This window comes from Vanacampus margaritifer, chromosome 1 (assembly GCF_051991255.1).
Source record: "Vanacampus margaritifer isolate UIUO_Vmar chromosome 1, RoL_Vmar_1.0, whole genome shotgun sequence".
Lineage (NCBI taxonomy): Eukaryota > Metazoa > Chordata > Actinopteri > Syngnathiformes > Syngnathidae > Vanacampus > Vanacampus margaritifer.
Genome location: NC_135432.1, coordinates 39,366,063 through 39,389,157, shown reverse-complemented (window position 1 = coordinate 39,389,157; position 23,095 = coordinate 39,366,063). Strand labels below are relative to the sequence as shown.

Genomic DNA, 23,095 nt, shown 5'->3' with positions numbered 1-23,095 from the left:
TTTTAAAGGGGCTAGCCCACACACACCCGCGCTTGCCACTCTTCTACCTCCACTCACAGCGCTTCCTCCTCCAACCTGTTGCGGCGGGTGTCCCCTGGGATATTCTGACGATCTCCGGGGGGATCATATACTCCACAGACAGTTTATAATCTCCATGCAGATGTAAAAGTTTGTTTCTGCTGTATTGAAACATGCAAAGACTGTGTGAAATGACACACAACACCACCACCAAAGTGCAAAAGTGGGAGCTCCAAGCCGCTGCGTCTATGCCCGCTACCATCCTCATCCTCAACTAGACACATACTAAGATACAAAGACAAACATATGTCCGTTTGGCCAATGGTATTGGGACATTTTAACTCATTAATTTTATTACTATTAATAATAAACTAATAATAAGAAGAAATACAGTATAATAGAACTACAAATATTGTCATTATTGTATCTGTATCGTCAATAACAGGAGATAACTGTAAAGTGATGACATCATCAATGCTGAACTTTTTTTTTTTATTTCACATTTTTGATAGACATTCTTTCACATAACCATGGTAATGTTTTGTGTCACTTTGGTCACATGGTTTATACACGACAAACATTAGCCACCTTGATGTCGTGTGACGGACGGTTACCATGGCGACAACTGGTCAGCAAGCCTTTAGTCTTCAAATACAAACAAAGTATGACGATGCTCACTTAAGTGTTTTTAAGTCTACTAAAGGTTGTTAATCGACATTTATCACATAAAAAAACAAACAAGAATCATGTGACTGCAATAGGATAAGTTTAGCTACCTTGACCTAATTGATTTTTCGCTCATGCTTAACATTAACACAATTATTTGAAACTGCTACTTCAGCATCAACTTTATGCATCTCTGCCCCACAAAGTGATTTTTTTATTTTTTATTTTGGTGGCCTTGTCAAACCTTTTCCCAAATCTTCAAACAGTCTCTATTAGGGCTGGGTATTGATTCGAATTTCCTCAATCAATTCGATTTAGATTCACAAGAGTTCGATTCGATTTTTTTTCGATTCGATTGACTTCACTTCAATCGGATTTTGATTAATTATGGAACATCAATTCTTCTTAGATAGGGACATGATAACTCCACAAACATTAAATTCCAAATTAAATTTTGCGGAGGCAGTAACTGGTTAATTAATTAATTTTATTAATGTGTTATAATCACTTTACACAAAAACTGACATCAGCCAGGATGAGATGAAAATATTTTCATCATTCTAATTCAATAATTGTAAATATAAATGTAAAATATTCTGAATTGTCTTAAAGTGCAAAAAGTCAGGTCTATCATGTAAGAAAATACTTTGAAATTCATGTGAACAGTATGTTTCAAGTAGCAGTAAGAAAAAAGGAAAAAAATTGGACTTTAAGATTCTATTTTCTTATGAATGTATGGTAAAAGAGATACTAAAATAATCAATTCATAGTTTTATGAATCGATATCACGCTTGAAAAGGAAAATCAATTCAATATCAATTATTCGATTTTTCTTTAAACCCAGCCCTAGTCTCTTTGATGACTTTAGATGACATTTCCTTACTGGGCATACAGGAATTAAAGCGGGTGTGGAAAGGAAGGTGAACAAGTAGGATACAGGACGGGATGGAAAAGTAGGAGCAGTATCATCTAACTCAGGGTTTAGGGAACTCTGGTCCCCGAGAGCCACTGTCCTGCCGATTTTCCATGTCTATCTCCTCCAATACAGCTGATTCAAATGATCAGCTAATCAGCAAGCTCTGTAGAAGCCTGCTAACAATCAGAAGTGGCAAATCCAGGTCCAGAAAGCAAAAATCCTGCCACAGTTTGGCTTTAGCCATTGATGCAAGCTAGCTAGTGTTGGAATGACACTCTATGTCTTCCGCGTGTTTGTTGTTGTTTGGGTTAAGAGAATGTTGATTTTCTGAATACAGACTGGAGATCGGTGAACAGGACCTTTGAAGGATTTATTTTACAGAATATTCTGGACACAGCAAGTTTACAGACAAATGGCTGCAGTTCCTCTCTGCTCGTGTGTCTTTTTCAGCGGACTCATATCATTCTTATACCATCTTGAAAAGTATTACAACGCCTCCTTTTCCCCCAAGCCACCCCTCCCACGCCCGCCAGCCACCATATGTCCCCAGCCAAGACAGACTTTTACAGCATTCAATACACATTAACAGATGGCCTCTTGGTGTGGAAATATAGTCGGTCCCAGCCCCGATGTAACCCAGCATAAGATAAGACCTTCAAAGGAATCCTATTAACACATTTGCTTTAACCCCAAACAAATGGCCCATTGGTGTGGGAATAGAGGAAGCTCCCCCAAACATCATTTAAACACTCACCTAGCTCTACTGAGGAAATTAAAATAGTTATGACTAAATCTAAACAGTTATAACTAAATCAAAACAGAAGACTGTCAACACTAGCTAGCTTCCTAGCAGGTAAACGAGCACAATGGAAGCTAGCTAGGGAGCTAGCTAGCTAGCACCTGGGGCTAAAGCGAAACTGTGACAGGGTTTTTACTTTCTGGACCTGCATTTGTAATTTCTGCTAACGATCTTGTTCATCACTCAGGTGTGTTGATGGAGGGAGACATGGAAAACAGGCAGGACAGTGGCTCTTGAAGACCAGGGTTCCCTACCACTGATCTAACTGGAGATAGACAATATAGCTGACGTGTCTTTTGTTTTGTCGAAGAAGATGGACGCGTCTTTGACTGCCTTCAGCGGGAGGTGAGCAGAACCGGGAGAACCTTCAGCCAAGTTCTGCTGGCATACTTGACAGCAGCAGCAGCAGCAGTCCATGAAGACCCGACCCAGCGCCTGTGGACCACACATAGAGTGTAGATGTTTGCATAATTGTGTGCAAATGTTCATAGATGTTCACATAGCTGTGTAGTTGTTCAGAGTTGTGTAGCTGTAAATGTAAAGATGTGTAGTTGTTCAATGTAGGGCTGATAAAAAAAAAAAGAGGTCAGTTAAGTCGACCACAAAAATTGTTTGACGCAAAAATGCATGCGTTGAAGATATTTGAATAATTTTTAAAAAACATATTTGAGGCACCTGGAAGTTGCCGGAACCAATATATATATATATTTATTTCATTTTTTCCCCCCCAATATTTTTATTGCAATTTTTTTAAAAATACAAACTAAAATGTTGTCCCCCACAAACACACACACAAAACAAAACAAAAACAAAAAAAGCAGGATACATGAAAAAAAACACTATCTCATTTGCTACCCAAACAATGTAATGTCTTTTTCCATAGAGGACATGAATGAGTCCCTAAGAGCCACAAATCCTTCCGTATCCAATGTATGTAAACCTCTCCAGTCCAAGACCTATCAGCATTCATTTTTCCCACATTTGAAGTCGGAACCAATATTTCTTGTATCCGCACGAATTCTTATTGCTAACAGACTCCGACCGGCATTCACCACTACTAACTAAGATGCTTCTCAGGGTTTGTTTGTGGTTTCTTACTATGGTTTTACGCACCAATGTGTGCAATAACCGAGCCAAATTGACCCAGTTAGCCACAATGCACTTAACAAAAGACGCAAGGGAGTTTGCAAAGGTGGACGCTGGCAGACTTTAGAAACAAACTCACTTTGCAATACCATTAGCTAGTTCAAGTACGAAGCTACAATAAGCTAGTACGTTATTGGATTTAAAATGGGATGGAACCACAAAACATCAGGGTGACGGGGCGGTAGAGATGGGACGTTTGACACTGACACTCCGAAGCATGTGTCAGCCGAGTGAGACAGACTGCTCGAAACAATGTATCAAAAGCCCCGATGAAACCTCCGTGATCACGTGCTGATGACGTATGCGGCTTTATGTGCGCTAATGAGATACCGGAAATTACGTAGCTGATTCAAACCTTTTGGCACGGTGTCAGGCGCACAATTCCCTCATGTAGACATTTGCTTCACTTTATGTTCACCTGGAAAAGTTAGTTATTCAGTATGTTTCCAACAAAAGTACTCCCACAATGATGCATTTAAAGTTTCCAATTATGCATTATTTTTTAAATCGTGTGTAGAAGATACAGGCTTGAGTATTTTCCACCGAGTTGCTATAAGCGCTTCTCCAAGAACCTCAGTCACATCTCCCAAAGACTGATGTTAAAATACTTGTCATCTGGCTTCACAGCGCACTTGTGTCATATCCAAATTATGTTTATAAAAATCGAATGAGTAACAGGACATCACATTGAACCAAAGTACTGGTACAGTGTCAAAATATTGCAACACTTCCATGTGTACCTGATGATCATTAGACAGACACAAATGTAAGACTGAATGTACTGGTGTTATGTTGGAATATAAATCAATCAGGCGAATCACTTTGAAGATTATAGCTGCTATGACTCCAGCTGACCACCAGATGTCACCAGTATGATCTATCTCAGAGGTGGGCAATCTCGGTCCTCGAGGGCCGGAGTCCTGCAGGTTTTGTAAGTTTCTCACTTCCAACACAAGCTGATTCCAATCAACAGGATCGTTATCAGGCTTATGCAGAGCTTGCTGATGAGCTGATCATATATCAGCTGTGTTGGAGAAGGGCAACACGCAAAACCTGCAGGACTGCGGCCCTCGATGCCCACCTCTGATCTATCTTATGGGGCTTTGAAACTTTGACTCTTTTTCCAAATCAATCAGCCGAAAGCCTCAAAAGCTTCACAAGGCTTCATTGTCCCATCTCTACGGGGCGGCATCCTGGAGCATAAAGTAAGTTATTTGAAAAACCTTTCTGTGCGTTTAGTATGCTGCATCAATGGCCATTGTAGGCTACCACAACTCAATATGTTTGAACAAAACAAGCGAATATGCTTAGTAAACATATGATGAAGATATTTTGATCATATGTTGGATTAAGTAAGTGATTTGTGTTGATTTGGGGCTAATGCTAATCACAATTGTTAATTGTTTAGCATAGGTTAATTTTGTAGTTGTTGTGCAATATATGCATATGTGTACAGAAGATAAGGAATAATAAGTATTTATATCCACTAAATTCAACTCCTGTTCAACCTTAGAAGACATTAAAAAAATAATAATAATGGGGGGCGATTAATCGATGGAATAATTGATAGGAGACAATAGTTAGTGACAGCACTAGTTCAATGTTGAATCATCACCTACCTTACATAAACATAGCAGTACAACAGGTGTGACGGACGACTTGAGGAACAACAGGAAGTGATGCAAGAGCGCCAGCGTGGCCGCTGTGTCTGCAGAAACGTTGAAGTGGGTGTACGCTAGCACAATGTTGCATATGTGTTCAGGCAGAGCGCACATGGTGTACACCAGTGCTAATGCTAACAATGTGCAGTTGAGCTGCCGCTCTAGCGCCTGGTGATGATGTCGTTTGTGAGTGGAGGATGGGTCGTCAAGGCTACGCTGCTTGTGGACGGAGCTGGAGTCACTGTGGACATTGCGGGTTGCCATTTGGCATAGGACAGTGAAGAGGACGGGCAGGCAAAAGTAACAGCCAAAAGTCCACCACATACGGCCCTGAAAAGAATAAAGAACATGCCTGATGCCAGTACTGAAAAACAAGGCTATTTTTAGTTAATGAAAACTTACTAAATGACTCAAATGAAAGAAGAAAAACATTGAAATAAAAAACGCTTTAAAAAAAACAAGACAACTACCTGAAACTACAACTAACCATAATTATAGCGAAAATGCACTTTGGTGTGTCTTGTCCAGGGGTCCATTTCACAAAGCGTTAAGTGAGAACCCTGAGTCTGTTAACCCTGAAATGCTGGAAACTGTGCGTTTTCTGTTTCAGAAAGGGAGGTCACTGAAACCAGAGGAAAAGGGGTAACTCAACCTGTTAAAGCTCTTGGTCAGTTACCGTAGTAACAGAGTCTATGAACCTAACCAGGTCCATAGCAGATTTATCACAATGAACCTCAAGGTTCTCTCTGTCTCCACCTCTTTTCAGCCACACACAACATTTGATTCCCTCATTCATTCAGTCAGCTAGCGAGTTTTGGCGTAACATAGTTGTGCCGTCTGTTCTTTAAAAAAAAAAAACATGAAATACAATATGCCTACATTAAAAGGACACTTTTTTTCACAAACATCGCATGTCCTGTTGACAAATGATCCCTTTGATGAAGATGCACTCTAAAAAGAATTGTTGAACCAAATTAAGATTAATAATTTAATTGTTGACCATCTTAATAAAATTGCTTCAACTGGTAACACACGATTGGATTGAATTAAATTAATTTAAGTGAACATATTAAGTTTAATTATTTAGGACTTCATTAAACTTAATATATTCATTTTGGATTAATTTTAAATTGACAAATTTAATTGTTGACCGACTTAATAAAATTGCACATGATTTAATTAAATTAATTTAGGAGAATATATTAAGATTAATTAATTATGAGATCACTAAACTTAATATATTCACATTGGATTAATTTTTGATTAACTTTATTCAAGTGAATATATTAAGTTTAATTAACTGAATTAATTAAACTTAATATATTGAGTATGGATTAAATTTAATTCAATCATGTGTTATCAACTGAATGTTTTTTTTAATTAAATTGGTCAACAATTACATTATTAATCTTACATTGGTTCAACAATTCTTTTTTTAGAGTGTGCAGGCAACATTACTCCGCGGGAAATTAAATATTCGTTGTGAGATGGTTATCAGGCCGCGCATAGATATTCTGGTATTTCCAGACATTTATCTTTTTGCACGGTACCATTTCACATCACAATCCATCATAATCCGTTTTTACATTTGCAACATTAACAGCTGTAGTCATGCGCTCACATCCCAGCATATATTGTGTGTTGTGCTCCATTTTTTTCTTTTACCCGATTGAATAATGTTTTTATATTTTATCTTAAGTTTTTTTGTATTTCATTTTAAGTCAAGTGCCCTTCTCCCCCGCAGGATTGCACCTTAATGAAATAATTAATTTTAATGAGCTACCGTTCGACAGGTTTCCTCTGTAATTTTATTGTGATCGCAAATGATTACATTAAAAGTTACGCATTTGACCCGAACAGCAACATTCTCTCTGTCGCACTTTTTTTTTCCAAAGACATGTTCAAATTTGCCATATCTTCGTTCGAGAGGAGTAAAAAAAAAAAAAACATGGAGTGCTTCCCCGTTGCCATGGTGACTTGTCAAATCAGGGCTCCATTGATGCCGTCTTTTTAGTGTGGTGGTACTCCAGGTGAAAGTACTCTGTGTTGATCAAACTAACTCAAATTAGCTGTCCTGGAACCAAAAACGGAGATTGCTATCTCAGGGTAGGTCAACTCACTGTTTAGGGTTAATCTTAGTGTTTGTTGAACCTGTCTTGTGAAATGGACACCTGATCTCTCTTGTTGTTTCACCAGTTTGTTTGTATTTTGTTACCTGCTTTCTTTCAGTCCTTGTCGGTTCATTGTCTTTGTCATAGGGCTGAACGATTTAGCGTTTTGGGACCGAAATCACGTCTGAGATAGCGATTTTTAGATTATCAAAACTGTGCATGTGTCTTGAAGGGCTCTTATCACCCAAGCTCACCAATCTGCGGCATGCCACAGTTGACATGACACTAACCAGCTCCGAAATGGTTGATTTAAAAAAAAAAAAAAAGCGCTACGCTATCTACGTGCGTGAAGTTGACTCCCCCACGACCCCATGCAAAATTTGATGGAAATAGATTATTTGTGCTACTTTTGTGCTAGTACGGCTGATATCATCATGACGTCAAACTCGAGGTCAAAAGTAAAATAAATAATATCAGCAATGTTTGTTCAGCAATTTGTTTGTATTTGCACTGTTTTGCACCACTGAGTTTTGAGATCTACACAAAAATAGGTCTCAAAATTACTTTTTTTTAATTTTATCTGTTTAGCTTTGCTAAGGGACTGTTTTGTAATTTTTGAATAGATTTCATTACATAAAAGGAAAAGCAGACATGTTTATATAAAAACGCAAGATTTGAATGAATAGAAGCAGAACAAAATATTTACCTTTTCACATTTAAATAACCCAATCAGAAATACACCAGTTACAATTTTTACACTTTTACACACGCCATTAGGCCTACTGTGAATGTGAAGACCAAACGATTCAGTAATGCCATGATGTGAATTTCAGGCCATATCACTAAGCCCTCAGTCTGGAGCAAAAATTTGGGGATCAGGGAAGAGTTTTACACAAAGAACATGTACATTATACAAAATATAAAACACTTTTTGGTAAAAAAAAAAAAAAAAGAAGAAAAAAGAAAAAAAAAGGAAACATTTACATAGACCAGAGGTCTAGTTCACAAAGCAGGTATAATGAGAACTCTGATAACAGAGAAAAAGAGGTCACTCTATCCTGTTTAATAAAAAAAAAAGGTAATTTAAGATCTCGGTCAGTTGCTGTAGTAACATGTTCCATGAATCAAACCTGGTTGGTTGCAGGTTTTTTACAATGAACCTCGAGGTTTTCGCTGTCCCCGCCTCCTTTTAGCCACACATGTATTTCATCCACACATGTATTTCATTTCGTCATTCCTAAAGTCCGCTTTGGCGATTTTTTGCGTAAATACGCCTATAGTCTATAGTGTCCAATTTTGTCACGAACATGGCATGTCCTTTTGACAATGACCCTATTGATGAAGGTGCCGCATTATTGCACAGGGAATTACATATTCGTTGTGAGATTGTTATCAGACCGCGCATAGATATGCTGGCATTTCTGGACAGTTATCTTTTTGAGCTGTACCATTTCACATTACAGTCCCTCGTCTACATTCACAACTTAATCCGTCCTTACATTTGCAACATTACCAGCCGTAGACATGTGTTCACATTACAGCATATATTGTGTGTTGTGCTCCGTTTTTTTCCCTTATAACCGTTAGAATAATGTTTTTATATTTCATCTTAAGTCAATTGCGTTTCTCCCCCGCAGGATTTCACTCAAATGAAATGAATTAATGAGTTACTATTCAACAGGTTTCCCCTGTAATATTATTGTGATTGCAAAGGACTACATTTAAATTTACGCATTGACCTGACTCGAGCAGCAACGTTCTCCCACGTCGCCTTCCTTTATGGGGTGCCGCTGCGTTTTTTTTCTAAAGACTTGTTCAAATTCGCCATATAATCGCATTAAGATTTTCAGTTGAGAGGGGTAAAAAACAAAAACAAACGTGGAAGCAGAGGGCTTTGCCGCGCTCTGCGCTTCCCGGTTGCCATGGTGACTCGACAAATCAGGGCTCCATTGATGTGGACTTTCTAGTGTAGCGGCAACGCCAGGTGAAACTACTCTGCATTGATATAACTACCTCAATTTAGCTGTCCTGGAACCAAAAATGCAGACTTTCCTATCTCAGGGCATGTAAACTCGCTGTTCGGGGTTAGTCTCGGTGTTTGCTGAACGTGCTTTGTGAAATGGTCCCCAGACGCGTATTTAGCCCATTTTTGGATGTGTATATACTGTGTTCTTTTCGACAAGTTATAAAATTATATAATATATATAAACCATAAAGTTTGAAAATAATATTTATACAACAAAAATACAGTATCCCCTCCCCCCATTTGATTAGAAAATGGTTTGATCCACCTCAGCGCTCCACCTCTGCTGTTGTGTACAAGCAGAGCATGCATTGATCGTGCTCCAGTGGTACCTCCCTGTGACTGTCTAGTCGAGTGAAATTGCAAGTTCCTTACTTTCACCAAGATATGTGAAAGGTTTATTACTCTACCAGTCGATACCAACACATTATTTTCATTACTAGTCTGCTTTTTTTATGCTCAGTTATGCTACTTGGTAGGTAGTTAGGAAGTTTTTTTTCTTTTTCTTTTTCTCCCCAAGTTATGAAACGTTGCAGGTGGTCAAACTGAAGGCTTATGCCCACTACTTTATTTTTTTTGTGGAATGAGGGAAGTGTTAATATTAATGTCTCTATTGTGCTGCTATTGGCTAGCTTACTAACGTGCGCGCACATGCGCGTCTGCATAGGAAAAAACGAAGCCTCATGGAATGAGCCATGGACATAAGATTTTCGGCAAACAAAATCTCAATTTTGATGTGTATTTTTATTTATAAAAATATTAAAGGAAAGATGTAAAAAGGCAAAGACACACAGTGTTAAAGTCAATTTGTTTTGTTAAATACTGATGATGATGTCTGCACTTCACCCATACACAGACTTGTACATTTATTATTATTATTTTAATTATTTTGTAGATTCAAGCGCATTTCTTTTTTGATGTGTATGTTAATGTGGGGTTTTTTATTATAAAATATTACAGACAAGCAATATAGAGACAGAAAACAAACATTCTGTATTAAGTTAATGCCTGTTAATATATTTTACATGTTGTATGTTTCATTTAAAAGAACATTTCAAAAACAAGTCCAAGGTCTATTTTTGTTCTTGCTGTAAACTGAAGCTTATTTACTCCAGAAACATGCATACTGTCAATGCATATGTTGAGGAGCTGTAGAGTACCCTTGCCCATAAATTAGGGTTAGGATATGTTTATATTTCACTATTACAGTCCTTTTCACCTTTTGCATAAGTTGGGTTCGGGTTAGGGTTAGGTTAGATTTGGTTTACTCACTAACTTCCCACTCAATTTTTCGAGCGGGAAGTAGCACTAAACCACGACTAAACCTGCCCCCTCCACCACACTGCCCCCCGCTATTTCTAGCACCCAAGCACTTGGGAGCAAGCTAAACTGACATAGGCTATTAGGTTTTGCCTTAATTTGAACCATTTTAAAAATCTTGAAAAAGGACTGCCTTCCTCACACAACCTCTCTAGTGGCCTTGCATTATTAGAGTAATAGCTTTCAATATTTTGATGATATGATGTCATCAATTGGAAGAAAATTGCAAATCCAATCAAAATCGCAATATTTGCCAGAAAATAATAAAACCTCAAAACTACTGAAAAATGCCAAAACTATTATAACCCTGCGGGAAACTCGTTTACAGAATCTGGTGGGTGTGTAAAGTGGGCGTGGTCTCACCTGGTGGTACCTGTGCAGAAGCGAGTGCAGGGAGTCGGGCAAGAGGAAGGGCGGTGGTGAGGAGACACTGATAGAGCAGGAGTCAACAGTGGTGGTGGGGGCGATCCGTGCGACGTGCCACAGGAAGAGCTCAGGACTAGCCAGCAGCATGGCGGCGACCCAGACCACGGCCAGCTTAACCAGCACCGAGCGACAGCGTTCCACTCGCCGCGTCTTTGGTTGAGACGAGCTGGTGGCGGCATGGAAACGGTCGATGCCCAGGGCGCAAAGTGTGAAGGAAGTGACGCCCAGAGACACCACCTGAGAGATGACACGGGTCAGTGGATTCGCCATCACACATCATGTCAATATTTACACATGATGATGTCATTTGGTACATTTTCAAAAAGGATCACATTCACAAAAGATGCATTTATCGTCTATAGCCAACCTTGTTATTTAACTCACTTACAATTAAACTAGTACCAAACTGATTAATTGGCCGTTATTAGCTCCTCTTTTTTGCTGATTGGTTTTTTTCTGGCACAACACATAACATCAGCCAAAAATTATGGCATTCAAACATTTAATTAATTAAAGTGTGATTTCACCTCACTTTGCTGCAAGGATATTTGTATGTTGTTGTTTTTTTTAATCAATTTTCCTCACAGCCAATCGCTTTGAAACAGGCGGGAATTATTTTTATGTGCACAAATCTTTTAATTTTCTTTTTTTGTTATATATTTTTACTTTTACTTTTACTTAACAAATAGTTTTAGAGCTACCACTACAAAATCAGATACTGATGGCACAGCACTCTGTTTTCAGTCTTTTTCTTTTCTTTTCTTTTCTTTTTTTATAAATCCAGAAATGTACTTGGGTAGGCTACTTGGCTGGAAAGAATATTTTACATCATTGAAAAATGGTTGGCAACCACTGCCTTAAGGCATATTTTAGTGGGCAAGCGTTCTTGGTTTAAATTATGACTACTGGCATTTGGGGAGAAAAATCAGCTTTTGCTTTGACAAAATAACAATAGGGTATTATTTTGTTATTTTATTATTTATTAGGGTCCGAGCAGCGACCACTGCAATCTGCGAATTCCCTATTGTGTCTGTATAAATAATTTTTCTTCTTCTTCAAAATTAATCACATTTTTGGGGACCTAAACATGTACGAAAACTTACCAAACTTTGTACATTCATTGTGCCTTATGAAAAATGTGATCATTACAATTGTCATAAATAATGAAAGCAAAATGTCTCTGTAGCGTCCCCCTAATACGCCCTACCTGCACATTTGACCTAGAGCTACGAAAATTGGAAGGCACTAATTAAGTAGTACTCCCAAACGTACAAGAAAGTCAGTGGAACCTATGTCTTGAAATTTTCAGGAAGTGAGCTATGAATTTTTTGAATGTCCAATTTTGGCCCATTTTTGCATATTTACAGCGGTCATAATTTTGCCCCCTTTTCCAACAATTTTCATCTGATTGAATTCAAACTTGGCCTGTATCATCTCAAGACCTGGGACAACAACTGGGGAATAAATCTTGAGTTTTCAAAATACTATATGACAGGGCGTATAAATGTAATAGCATAAAATTTTATCTTTCATATTTCCTTGGTCATGAAAGAGGAAATGCTTAACTCCCAAACTTCACATGTATCTTAACTATGAACTAGTCAGTACTGACCAAATTTCTAAGTTCACAATCACCCCGCCCCCGACCCCAACAAAACAAAACTGCACCTTTCATAGTGGTGTGCCAAAAAAATCGATTCTCATTTAGTATGATTCAGAATTGATTTTAAATGTTCCAAAATCTATTTTATTTAAATAATTTTATACTGTCTTGCCCTTCTTTGTGTGTGCCTTTACAGGGAGTGCTTTTCGTGTTGCACCTGATTTGGTCACTTAGGGACAGTGTGGTTCCACGCATTCTGATACACTATTAAGTTGTAGCCACATTACAGAGTAGAAGGAAAACGTCACGATCAAGTGATGACAATTAAAGTTGTTGTTTTTTTTGCAGCGTAGGAAGAGCATATGCCGATGAGTAATGTTAGCGTACTTCTCTGTATACATTCCTGAAGCATTTTGTATGAATAACCGTTCTTTTAAGTGATAAAAGTGCCGCGAGTAGCGCGCTAATTAGCATTAGTGAGTAAGACTGGAGTAGATCATGACGATTCTTTGCACATCTATAAATTTAAGCAAAAATAATTGTTAATCAAATCATTTTGAATCGGAAATCGTTTCTGAATTGTATCGCAGACCTAAAAATCGGAATCGAATTGAATCGTGAGACATTCCCACTCGTATTTTAGAGTGGTCTTTTATTGTGGGCAGTCTAAACATGGTGTCTAATATGCATTTTGATATGGCACATCTGTGAGGTGGGATGGATTAACTCGGCAAACGAGAAGTGCTCACTATCTGATTTAGACTGATATTATATATCAGTAATATTAATATTAATATTTGAGAGAAATGGTGATATTGTATTAGATCTTTGAGTTCATCTCATAAAAAAAGACTCATTTTTATACTCTTGCATTTGACTGAATTATGTGGGCCTGATGACTGCCGCTATTTACTCTTTTCTCCCCAGCTAGGAGGTGTAGTGAGCTGCTTTACGGATTCTACACTTATGAATGGGACGAAATCTTAGGCAGACTATCACCCTGGAGTTGCTACCGTGGAGATTTCTACCCCAACCAACCGGGCCTGGTTTGGATGAGGACCCACTTCCCTGAAGCCTCTTCTTGCAGTGCTTCAACTTCTTAAAGGGACTTTTGCACTATTCTAGTTTATATTGTTGAGCATCACATACTGTGTGAATTATTGCCCATTTGGCATCCATTTCAGCCTGGTCATCCTGGAAGGGGGATTTCCGCTATTGGATATTCGTACAACACAAGTATGGATGATTAATTTCCCAGATACGAATATAACACTGATAGACTTCCTTAATATCTGTGCTGAAAGAAAGCCTACAAACTTCAAGACCACTGAACTGGTACTGAAACAAGGAAAAATGAGCTCAATAAATATAATGAAATGAACCATATTGCACTCTTTTTTTTTTCATCCTTGTATTTTTTTCCATTTATCTTATTACTTGATTATGCAAAATCTTAAAATAAGGAAACTTATAAAACACAGTTCAGGGCCTTTGATGTTGGTTAGTTGTCATCTTAAAATGTGGGAAATGCTTGTTTTGATCCTCACTGTACTTAAAACTGGCTGTTAACACTCAATGCCAAGACTGCTTAAGCAATGATCTTGCCTGACAATTTCATTTTAAGTAAAAATAACTTGTCAAGTCAAAATAAGAAAATTTTGGTTGAATTTAGGAAATTATATCTTACTTAAGATTTCAGTTTTTGCAGTGTGGTCCTTAATTTTCTACAGCACACTCGTATTTAGTTTTGTATGTTTGTCAAAGTTATGTGGGAAACTCGTTTTGGAACGGTGTGCAGCTGCAGCGCTCTTGACAAGGCAGAGCTCATGTTGTGTCAGTTTCTCACACTGGTTCAAGTTCGTTTTTATTTAGCTAGTAAAAGCACTTAGACACATGCACAGCAGAACACACTACAAATCAATATATATATTAGATTCCCCCCACCCCCACTGCAGTCCATAAAAAAATTAAAAAATTAAGCTTTCCAGTTTACACACACAGCTTAACACCCTTTAATAATGTTAAGTAGTAAAAACAAAACAAAAAAAACATTGAAAACCAAATAATAAAAAAGATATAAATCTGTGTTGCTATGACAACTGTCGTTGATTCACATAATAGTTCATTATTTCCTACTGCATGTGCTGTGTTCAGCAGTATTTTCCCAAGTTTATAAACAACTATTCTGTAACTATTGTGATCAAAAACAGTGAATATTCATTTTCAGACTGTTCTGTAAATATTTATTCATACACATACATTTTCTGAGTTTATAAAAACATTTTTGAAAAATAATTATTATTTTGTTATCAAAAGCATTGATTTGAATCTTTATTAGGCTATTTTGTCAAAAGTTTTCAAATAAACAAAAAGTGTAGACATTTGTGATCAATCCATATCAATTTCAAACAAATTTTTTTTCAATTTCATACTAAAAAAATACTATAATGTGTTGGTGTAAGCCCCCCCCATTTTTGTTAAGCCAAGCCCAGCCCAGGTTAAACTACGCCCACTTCCGCTTTGTGTTATGTTTGGGGGGGGGGGGGGTGTCACAATCATCTCGTTAGGCGGGCACAGACCCCTATGGCACACCCATGGCAACGGGTGTGGATAAAGAGTGCTGTACTCGCTCGTCCCTAATTTCCACATTTACGGTCCCATCACAAGGTTTCTTAATGTCCCCTGATGTTTTTTTATTTATTTAATTTGTTCCCTTTACCCTGCACATGAAGCCCTTTGAGACTCTTTTGTGATTAAGGGCAAATAAACTTGACTTGACTTGGCTTGATTTACTAACAAAAGGAAATACGTGTTGTTGTTTTTCTTTGATGTTTTGCTCCTAGCGCGTTAACCTGATCAACTTCATATTTGCTTGGAAGAGTGTTTAGGCCTACATGATGCTGAAAAACAAACTTAGTGATCTTTCATAAAATCCTGATGCTATGGAAATACATTTTTTGCAGAATCTGTGGTTGTTTCATCTAAATATGTTCCTGATGAAAAATAAAAGCACAACATTTTATTTCGCTGAATGCTGTTGCTGTGGCTACATGATTTTTGCCAAGAAAAATTATGCCAATTTGAGTGGTCTGTACATGTGTGAAAACTCTGAATACACATCAGGCCTGGCAAAAAACAAGAAAAATCCAATATGTAACAGCCATCTTCTAAAAATTAAAATTACAATGTGACAGTACCTCAACATTTTTCCGGGTACTCCGGTTTCCTCCCACGTTCTGAAAAAGCTGCATGGTAGGTTAATTGAAGTGCCTAAATTGTCCCTAGGTATGATTGTGAGTGTGGATGGTTGTTTGTCTGTGTGCCCTGTGATTGGCTGTCAACCAGGATGTACCCTGCCTACTACCCGAACCCAGTGGGGATAGGCTCCAGCACCCCCACGACCCTTGTGAGGAATAAACGGTTCAGAGAAATTGACAGTACCTCAACGTGCAAGTACGTCAAAGTGGCCCAGGTTGCAAGGGCAGCTCTAGTTAGAGCAGCGACCGCCATCATTGTTATTTAAATGGAATGTTTTAAGGTTTCAATTACTATGAATAAAATATTTTTCTTCCATCCCTTTTGGTTTTATTGAATTGTTAAAAAGTTCCCTTTTTTGTTTCACCCTGAATTGTATGCTGGGGGCGGGACATCAAATTTTGCATTTCATATTTGCTTTGCCACAAAGAAAGAAATGTTTAATAACTCCCGTGAGTACATCCTCCCAAAAACTTGATACTTCGCATCTATATGACAATATTCGGTCATGTAATTAACGCCACCTAATGGTGACAAAAATGTCAATTTTATATACTGTGCCGAGCCCGTAGAAGGGATCCAGTTAAAATTTTGTTAGAAAAGCCTTGAGATCAAGCCTCAAACCGAGTATTGTTAAAGGTCCTACATCTGTATTGATTTGAGTTTTCAATTCTGTATGACAGTGCAGAAGATGTTTCTCTCCATGTAGTAAAGATAATGACAATTAACTGAACTTTGATTTGTGTTTTGACATATTTTTGTAATATAATAGAAAAAAAGGTCTCAGGCATGGAGGAAAAGTAACTGATTTGCATTTCCTTTCAAGCACAGCCAATTACAAACACAATTTGCATAAAAAGCAAAATGATGGAAAAATCTCTTAATACTTAACCATTTTAATCAAAATCAAAGCTTTTTTTTTAACTATAAGTTTGTAAATTTGGACCACTAACTAGCGGAATAATTTACACAGAACATGCATTTCAAACACTATTTCAATCCCCAGTGCCACAAAGCATTGCTGGGAGCGCCTCCAAGCTCTCAGCGACACTACACAGGTGCACGGTTTCACATTTACAAGGGAGTCGGCACTTTCGTCAGTGACAAACTTCTGCCTCTCTTCTGTTGGTAACCTATGCATAAAATAAAATAAAAAAATAGCACAATGACCAAACGCCACTTTTTCTTCCTTGTCCTTTTCTTCTTCTTTTTCTTCTTTTGCTTCATCGTTTTCTCTTGGCAGATTACCTTATATGGGCGCTCAGCAAAAAATCTACACGTTCACTATTTATTGAAAGACAGAAATAAAATTACTTGCTCAAAAATGTCAACCTAGACTTCAGCTGCTGTTAACAAAAAGCGTAATTAATTGGAGTGTAAAAAAAAATAAAAAAATACTAAATTGGCTTGGCCTGACACAGTCACGTGGTGGCGACAGGCCATCTGGCCACCGTTAATGTTGGCGTGAAACCTTTGTCTCCATATAGTAAAGATCATTAACTTTACTGAAATTTTGGTATAATTTTTTAATGAAATAGGGAAAAAATGTACTCAGGCAAGTTACTGGAACGGAAACAAAATGTAACAACTGATTTGGATTTGATGTCTAACGCAGCCAATCAAAGCGATTGTCACCATCATCAATTTGCATAAAAAGCAAAATGACAGAAATATCTCTTAATACTTAACAATTTTAATCAAAATCACTGCTTTTTATTACTTTAAGTTTGTTCCTGCATGCATGCATGTGTTCATTTAATGCATTTTACTTAATACAACCTTGACTGTGGACAAACAATGACATCATAGCCATGTACCTTACTTGTCATGTTGTGAAAGCAAAGATTTTGAGAGTTAGGTTAAAATGACTGGTACTCTATGTGACACTATGCAGGTGGGTTTATTTCTTCATGCTTATTGCATGATCTTATTGACTGCATAGTGATTATTCCCAACTCAGCTTGGGAGACATTGCACACATAACTGAGTGAGTGTTGAACTATTAATGCTTGACCAAACGGTGAATGGATAGTTATTTTTCTTTTTCTTCCATTTGAGTTCTTAATTTATTCAAAGGAACTGATTGTGAAGGAGAATTTATACTTTTTTCTGTTATATTCTGTTAGAGCTTAGGTTTTAATTGCTAGGAACCTTCCTTCTAGCACATGTTTCTGTAGGAACTCGTTTATTTTTGGACAGGCCAGGGATATATAAAGGGTGGAACCCATGTGGAAATGTTTTGTCTAAGATACAGGCCACATGGGCAGCCGGTAAGAAATGTTTGGCTCTATTTTTCTAGCAGTTTATGTATTATGCTTCATTAATTTGTGCATGTAGTAATTTGAGTATTTTGTGTTTGTTTGTTTGATTGTACCCGTCTCTCATTGACAATTATATTGACAGACGGAAAGGGGTTTCCGTTAATGCTTAGTTCGTCTTTTTTTCCCTTTTTTTTTTTTTAAAGTTTGCCGTCAATCGGCAATCGTCAACAAAATGGGCGTCCGCCATTGACAGTTTGACGGACCTTCCATCAATGTTGACGGACCTTCTGTCAATGTTGACGGAACGCCCAACACTGTTTATAACTTTCACTGTTTACACTGTTTATAAAAAATATATAATTTTGATCTCTAGGCAAAAACATACATTTTATCCGAATACCCGAATATTCAATAACATTTTCAGCAGGATATCCACATAACAAAATATTGGAAAGCTGCAGCCGTAAAGCTATTCAGTAAAAGGAAAGGTCTCAGCTGCAGCTGTTATTGTATGGCACTGGCAGCAGCATTTGAAAAATGAGCCTGTAACAAAATTCACTCTCTTGTTTATTTTTACATTTGCGCTCAGAAATGTGGTCATTACTGACTGGTTGACAAATCCACTGATGCAAATAAGCATCATTACCAAAAAAAAAAATATGACAAACTCTAACTTGTGGACAATTTACGACTGGGGATCCTGCAGTGTGCATTTTCACACACTTCATACTGAAATTTGTGGTACTGTTTTAGACAGTGAAAAGGATTTGTAGTGCTAGCTGGGCCTACTCGCCCCCTCCCGACATGGAGCCACTGCTTCTTTATTTATTTATTTATTTTCAAAGCAATTCTTCCTTCACATTCTCCGCAGCCATGTTTTCTCCAATGTTGACAAGTGCGCAAGTGTCTTTTCAAGTTTTCAGACACCCCCTAACTCCTCCCGCCTCTCAGAGGCAATGCAGACAGAAGCGCAGCAGAGCAAGTATATCTGTGCAAATTTGAACTATATCGTTTTAGACGATATAGCCTAATTCCATATCTCATTTAAAAATGTATCAATATAGTTTTTATATCGATATATCGCCCAGCCCTAGGTCAAAATCACTAGTTTTGCCCGATTTCATCAGTTGAGATGTCAAACTTCCTCAGATTTTAAAGGGTGAAAATATTGGATAATGCCTTTACCTGTTATTTAAATTAACTTGCCACTGGTCTTTCAACACTTCCTGAAAATTTGGGATCAATAGCATTTTCTTAAGGTACCGGGTGCTATTGACCTTTAAAAGATACGTACGTGCCAAAAAACTAAATTTGTTTTTCTCAAAACGAGGAAATTCAATCTGCCAACATTGAAATTACTCCGTCAGTTTTTGAGGTACCACCACGCATTATACATCATTTGAATTAAGTGTGGCATTATAATACAGTGGTACCTCAAAGTTTGAACACAATTCATTCCTGTAAAGTGTTCAAAGTCCGAATTGTTCAACCTCCGAAACATTTTTTCCCATAGGAAATAATGTAATTGCAATTAATTTGTTCCCACGCTCCCAAAACAGAAAATTCCTATTTTAATTTCTATTTATGTCAAAAACATGTACACCCTGTACAGTATTTTAAATAATAAAAAATACCTTACCTTTTTGTTGTGGTGTGATGGCATCAGTGGATGAAAAATGCTGTTAATGCATGCTTTCGTTCAATGCTGAGTTAGTGTATTTTACGTTGGCCATATTGTTAGACTACTAAGTGCGTTGTTTAGCATCAGGCACGTTGTTTAACAGCTCAGGGTGGTCCTTGTGCAGTATTTACGGAAGTAGTCACAGTAGTTATAACGGCGCTATAATCTCCTTCCTAAATCCACTATGGTTCGTAGCACTGTACGTTTTTCTTTTCTGCCATTGGAACGGCTGTCTTTATTTGGGCCCATGTCGAAGAAAATTGTCATGGAAAAATCAAAATGCACTTGCGAATGTACGGAGCACCTTTGGGAATATTCACCAATTCTGACTGGAAATGAGCACCACTTCGTCTCCACTACCGCGACATGAGCATTCGGCATTGCTCGGCTTAAAGTATGTTCGGTTTTGCTTGGGTGTTCAAACTCCAAGAATGAGGTCAAACTCTGAGGCATTTTTTACTCAGCTTTTTGGGTCAAAGTCTGATTTGTACAAGTTCCGAGACGTTCGAACTACGAGGTTCCACTGTATATGAATATCTCAGTTTTCATTTTCGGAGACATATTTTTTTTATGCGGACCAGTATTACTAAGGAGAGAAATGCCAACACTGTACTGAGCAAACTTTGGCACCTGACACTTGCAAAGAGTATGTATATGTACGGTCCAAACAATGTATGTGTCATAGTAGGTAATATCAAATGTGTGACACAATTGTGAGAAAAGGCATAATTAACAGAGTGAATTGTAAGCGTCATTCAAAAAAGCTACGCGGACCGTGCGGTGAGTCGACATCACTAATGGCAAATAAATGTAATGTTTGCTGACCAAACCCAGAAAACAGGTGAGCCGTGATTGATAGTTACCTACTTCCTCAGCACTGGTGATGCCATCTTCAATCGACAGCAAGTAGAAAAAAGTTTATAAAGGTATTAGTTCCACATTAAAAATAATGTAGTTATCGAATTAATTCTGGACAAAATAGTAACTTTTTACTGTTGAAAATGGCTCAATGAGTCAAGTGTCCCTTTAAAAACTGCTGACAGTAGAGCTGTCAAAATTAATTGATTAATCAACAAGTAATCTATTCTCAAATTAACTATAACTATTGACAACTATTTTAATAGGCGAGTAATCATTTGGAGCCATTTTATAATTTAAAATTATCCAACTCCTCTGTTTTCAGTAAATCAACAGTAATTGTTCACTGATTTCTGTAGTAGTAGTAGTAGTTTCTGTAGTCTGTACCCCCCTTTTTTTTTTTTTTAATCACTATACAAATACGAAGTAAGTAATAAACATGAATCACTGATTAATAAACAGTGATCAGGGGAAAATTGCTTTTGTAATACATTTTAATACAAAATTTAAATGAATCCGATTAGTCGATTAATCGACTAATCGACAGCACTAGCTGGCAGTGACTGAATGAATTAGTGCTGAGCTGAACCATGTCCGAAGAAAAGTTGATCACCGTTGTCTTGACAACATGCACTCAGCCATGACCACACCCACCTAAGCCCCGCCTACCTCCATGTAGGGTACCAATCGGCAGGTGATGTCGGGCAGGATGCGACGGTGTGACAGCCAGTTGACCAGCTCCACGGGCAGGCAGAGCAGCAGAAGCAGAAAATCCCAGAATGCAACGCTGGCCAGCAGGTAGTTCCAGGCAGACCTCATGTAGAAGTTGTTCCATACAATGCATATAATCGCCATGTTGCCCACCACACCCACCGCCAGCAGCAGGCCAGCCGCCAGTACGGTGGCATAGGCAATGTAGGAGCCATGCCTCAGCGGGTAGAAAGGATTGAAAAGTCCAGGGACTGGATCTCCAGCGGCATCCTCCATATATGTGATGTTGGAGAGACGGGTGACTTGCGCAGGTGTCACAGAGTCATTCTCAAAGGACTGGCCAAAGGTGGACTGCTGCACTTCCTCGTCGGCCCCGCGAGCCAGGCGCCAGTTCTGCTCCGGGTATGGGGCGTCGGCATCATGGGACTCGCTGGGGGCTGTGGGGACCACAAACATCTGACACAGAACCAGGACCAATGTGAGAGACGGTGCCATCATGGAAGATCCAAGGAGAGTCCAAGCAGGAAGTTCAGGAATCACCACAAAGTGAACTTTACAAATGATCTTTGTTTCTAGCTTCTCGCGTGTTCACAGTTGGACATCAGCAAGACATTCGTTGAATAAAAGACAGATGAATGATAGATGATGATGACCACGGTGGTGGTGGTGGTGGTGGTGGTGATGGTGGTGGGGAGGAGCCTACAGTCCGTGGCAGGACTGCTCTGTCTGGGATGAACGCAGCAAAGTGACTGAAAGTCTTGTAGGAAGTCTAGGACAAACCGAGGCGTCACCAATAAATACACACACACACACACACACACACACGCACACACACACACACGGAAGCATTTGCACACAGGCGCGCACAGACCCACACACAATCTTGTCTTCTGCTGACCCCTGCTGTTCATTCAGGTGAAAACAACACCAATAAGGCCTTTAAATTACATGTACAATCAATCAGTGCCTGCAAGAACATAGCCAAGAAGATTTTGAATGTGTGCAATATACATTTTATGGATAAAAAGTAACATTTAATCTGCCTTAATTGTTTTTATTGATGTATTTTTGCTTCTTTTGTTGACGCAGGGTGACTGAAAGTTTTTTTTTTAATCTTTATTCACACATTAAACAATTTATAAAATACAATACAAACTCAAACACAGAATATATATAATATCTATAATAATAATAATAATAAGGTTTATCAAATAAAATTGCGCATCGACAGTCTTATCAAAATCAAATACACCAAATAATACATGTTTACAAAATAAGGAGAAACCTGGATAAATGTGGACTGGACTATAATGGATTGTGATCATTTGCCCCAGAATTGCTTTGTATATGGACAATAACAGAACAAATGGAATAATGTTTCTCTTGATTCTTCACAGAAGCTGCAATTAACATCAAGATCTTTCTTAAATTTCAGCATATACACATTAGTTGAGTAAAATCTATGCACCATTATAAAAAAAAATTCTTTAACTTTGTAATGAAAAATGTATGCGGCAAAAGCCAAAACTTAACCCTATTTATATTATAGACATATAAAGACCAATATGAAATTGCAAAGTTTGTGGAGACAGTGACTTGATAAAAAAAAAATTGAGAATAAAGCTGTTGCTCTTGCAGAG

General features: G+C 38.0%; 1 protein-coding gene and 1 long non-coding RNA gene across 2 annotated transcripts; one reads left to right on the top strand and one right to left on the bottom strand.

Moving 5' to 3' along the window:
• Positions 1-491: 491 nt before the first annotated feature.
• Positions 492-21,953, bottom strand: gpr37l1b (G protein-coupled receptor 37 like 1b). Its single transcript, XM_077554967.1, has 4 exons — positions 21,414-21,953; positions 11,024-11,323; positions 5,165-5,536; positions 492-2,834 (listed from the first exon to the last, which is right to left on the bottom strand). Exons 1-4 carry the CDS (start codon positions 21,951-21,953, stop codon positions 2,661-2,663), a joined length of 1,386 nt encoding a protein of 461 aa, XP_077411093.1. The 3' UTR covers positions 492-2,660.
• Positions 18,134-23,095, top strand: LOC144040619 (uncharacterized). Its single transcript, XR_013289779.1, has 3 exons — positions 18,134-18,214; positions 21,424-21,542; positions 21,624-23,095. It is a non-coding gene; the product is annotated as an uncharacterized LOC144040619 (long non-coding RNA).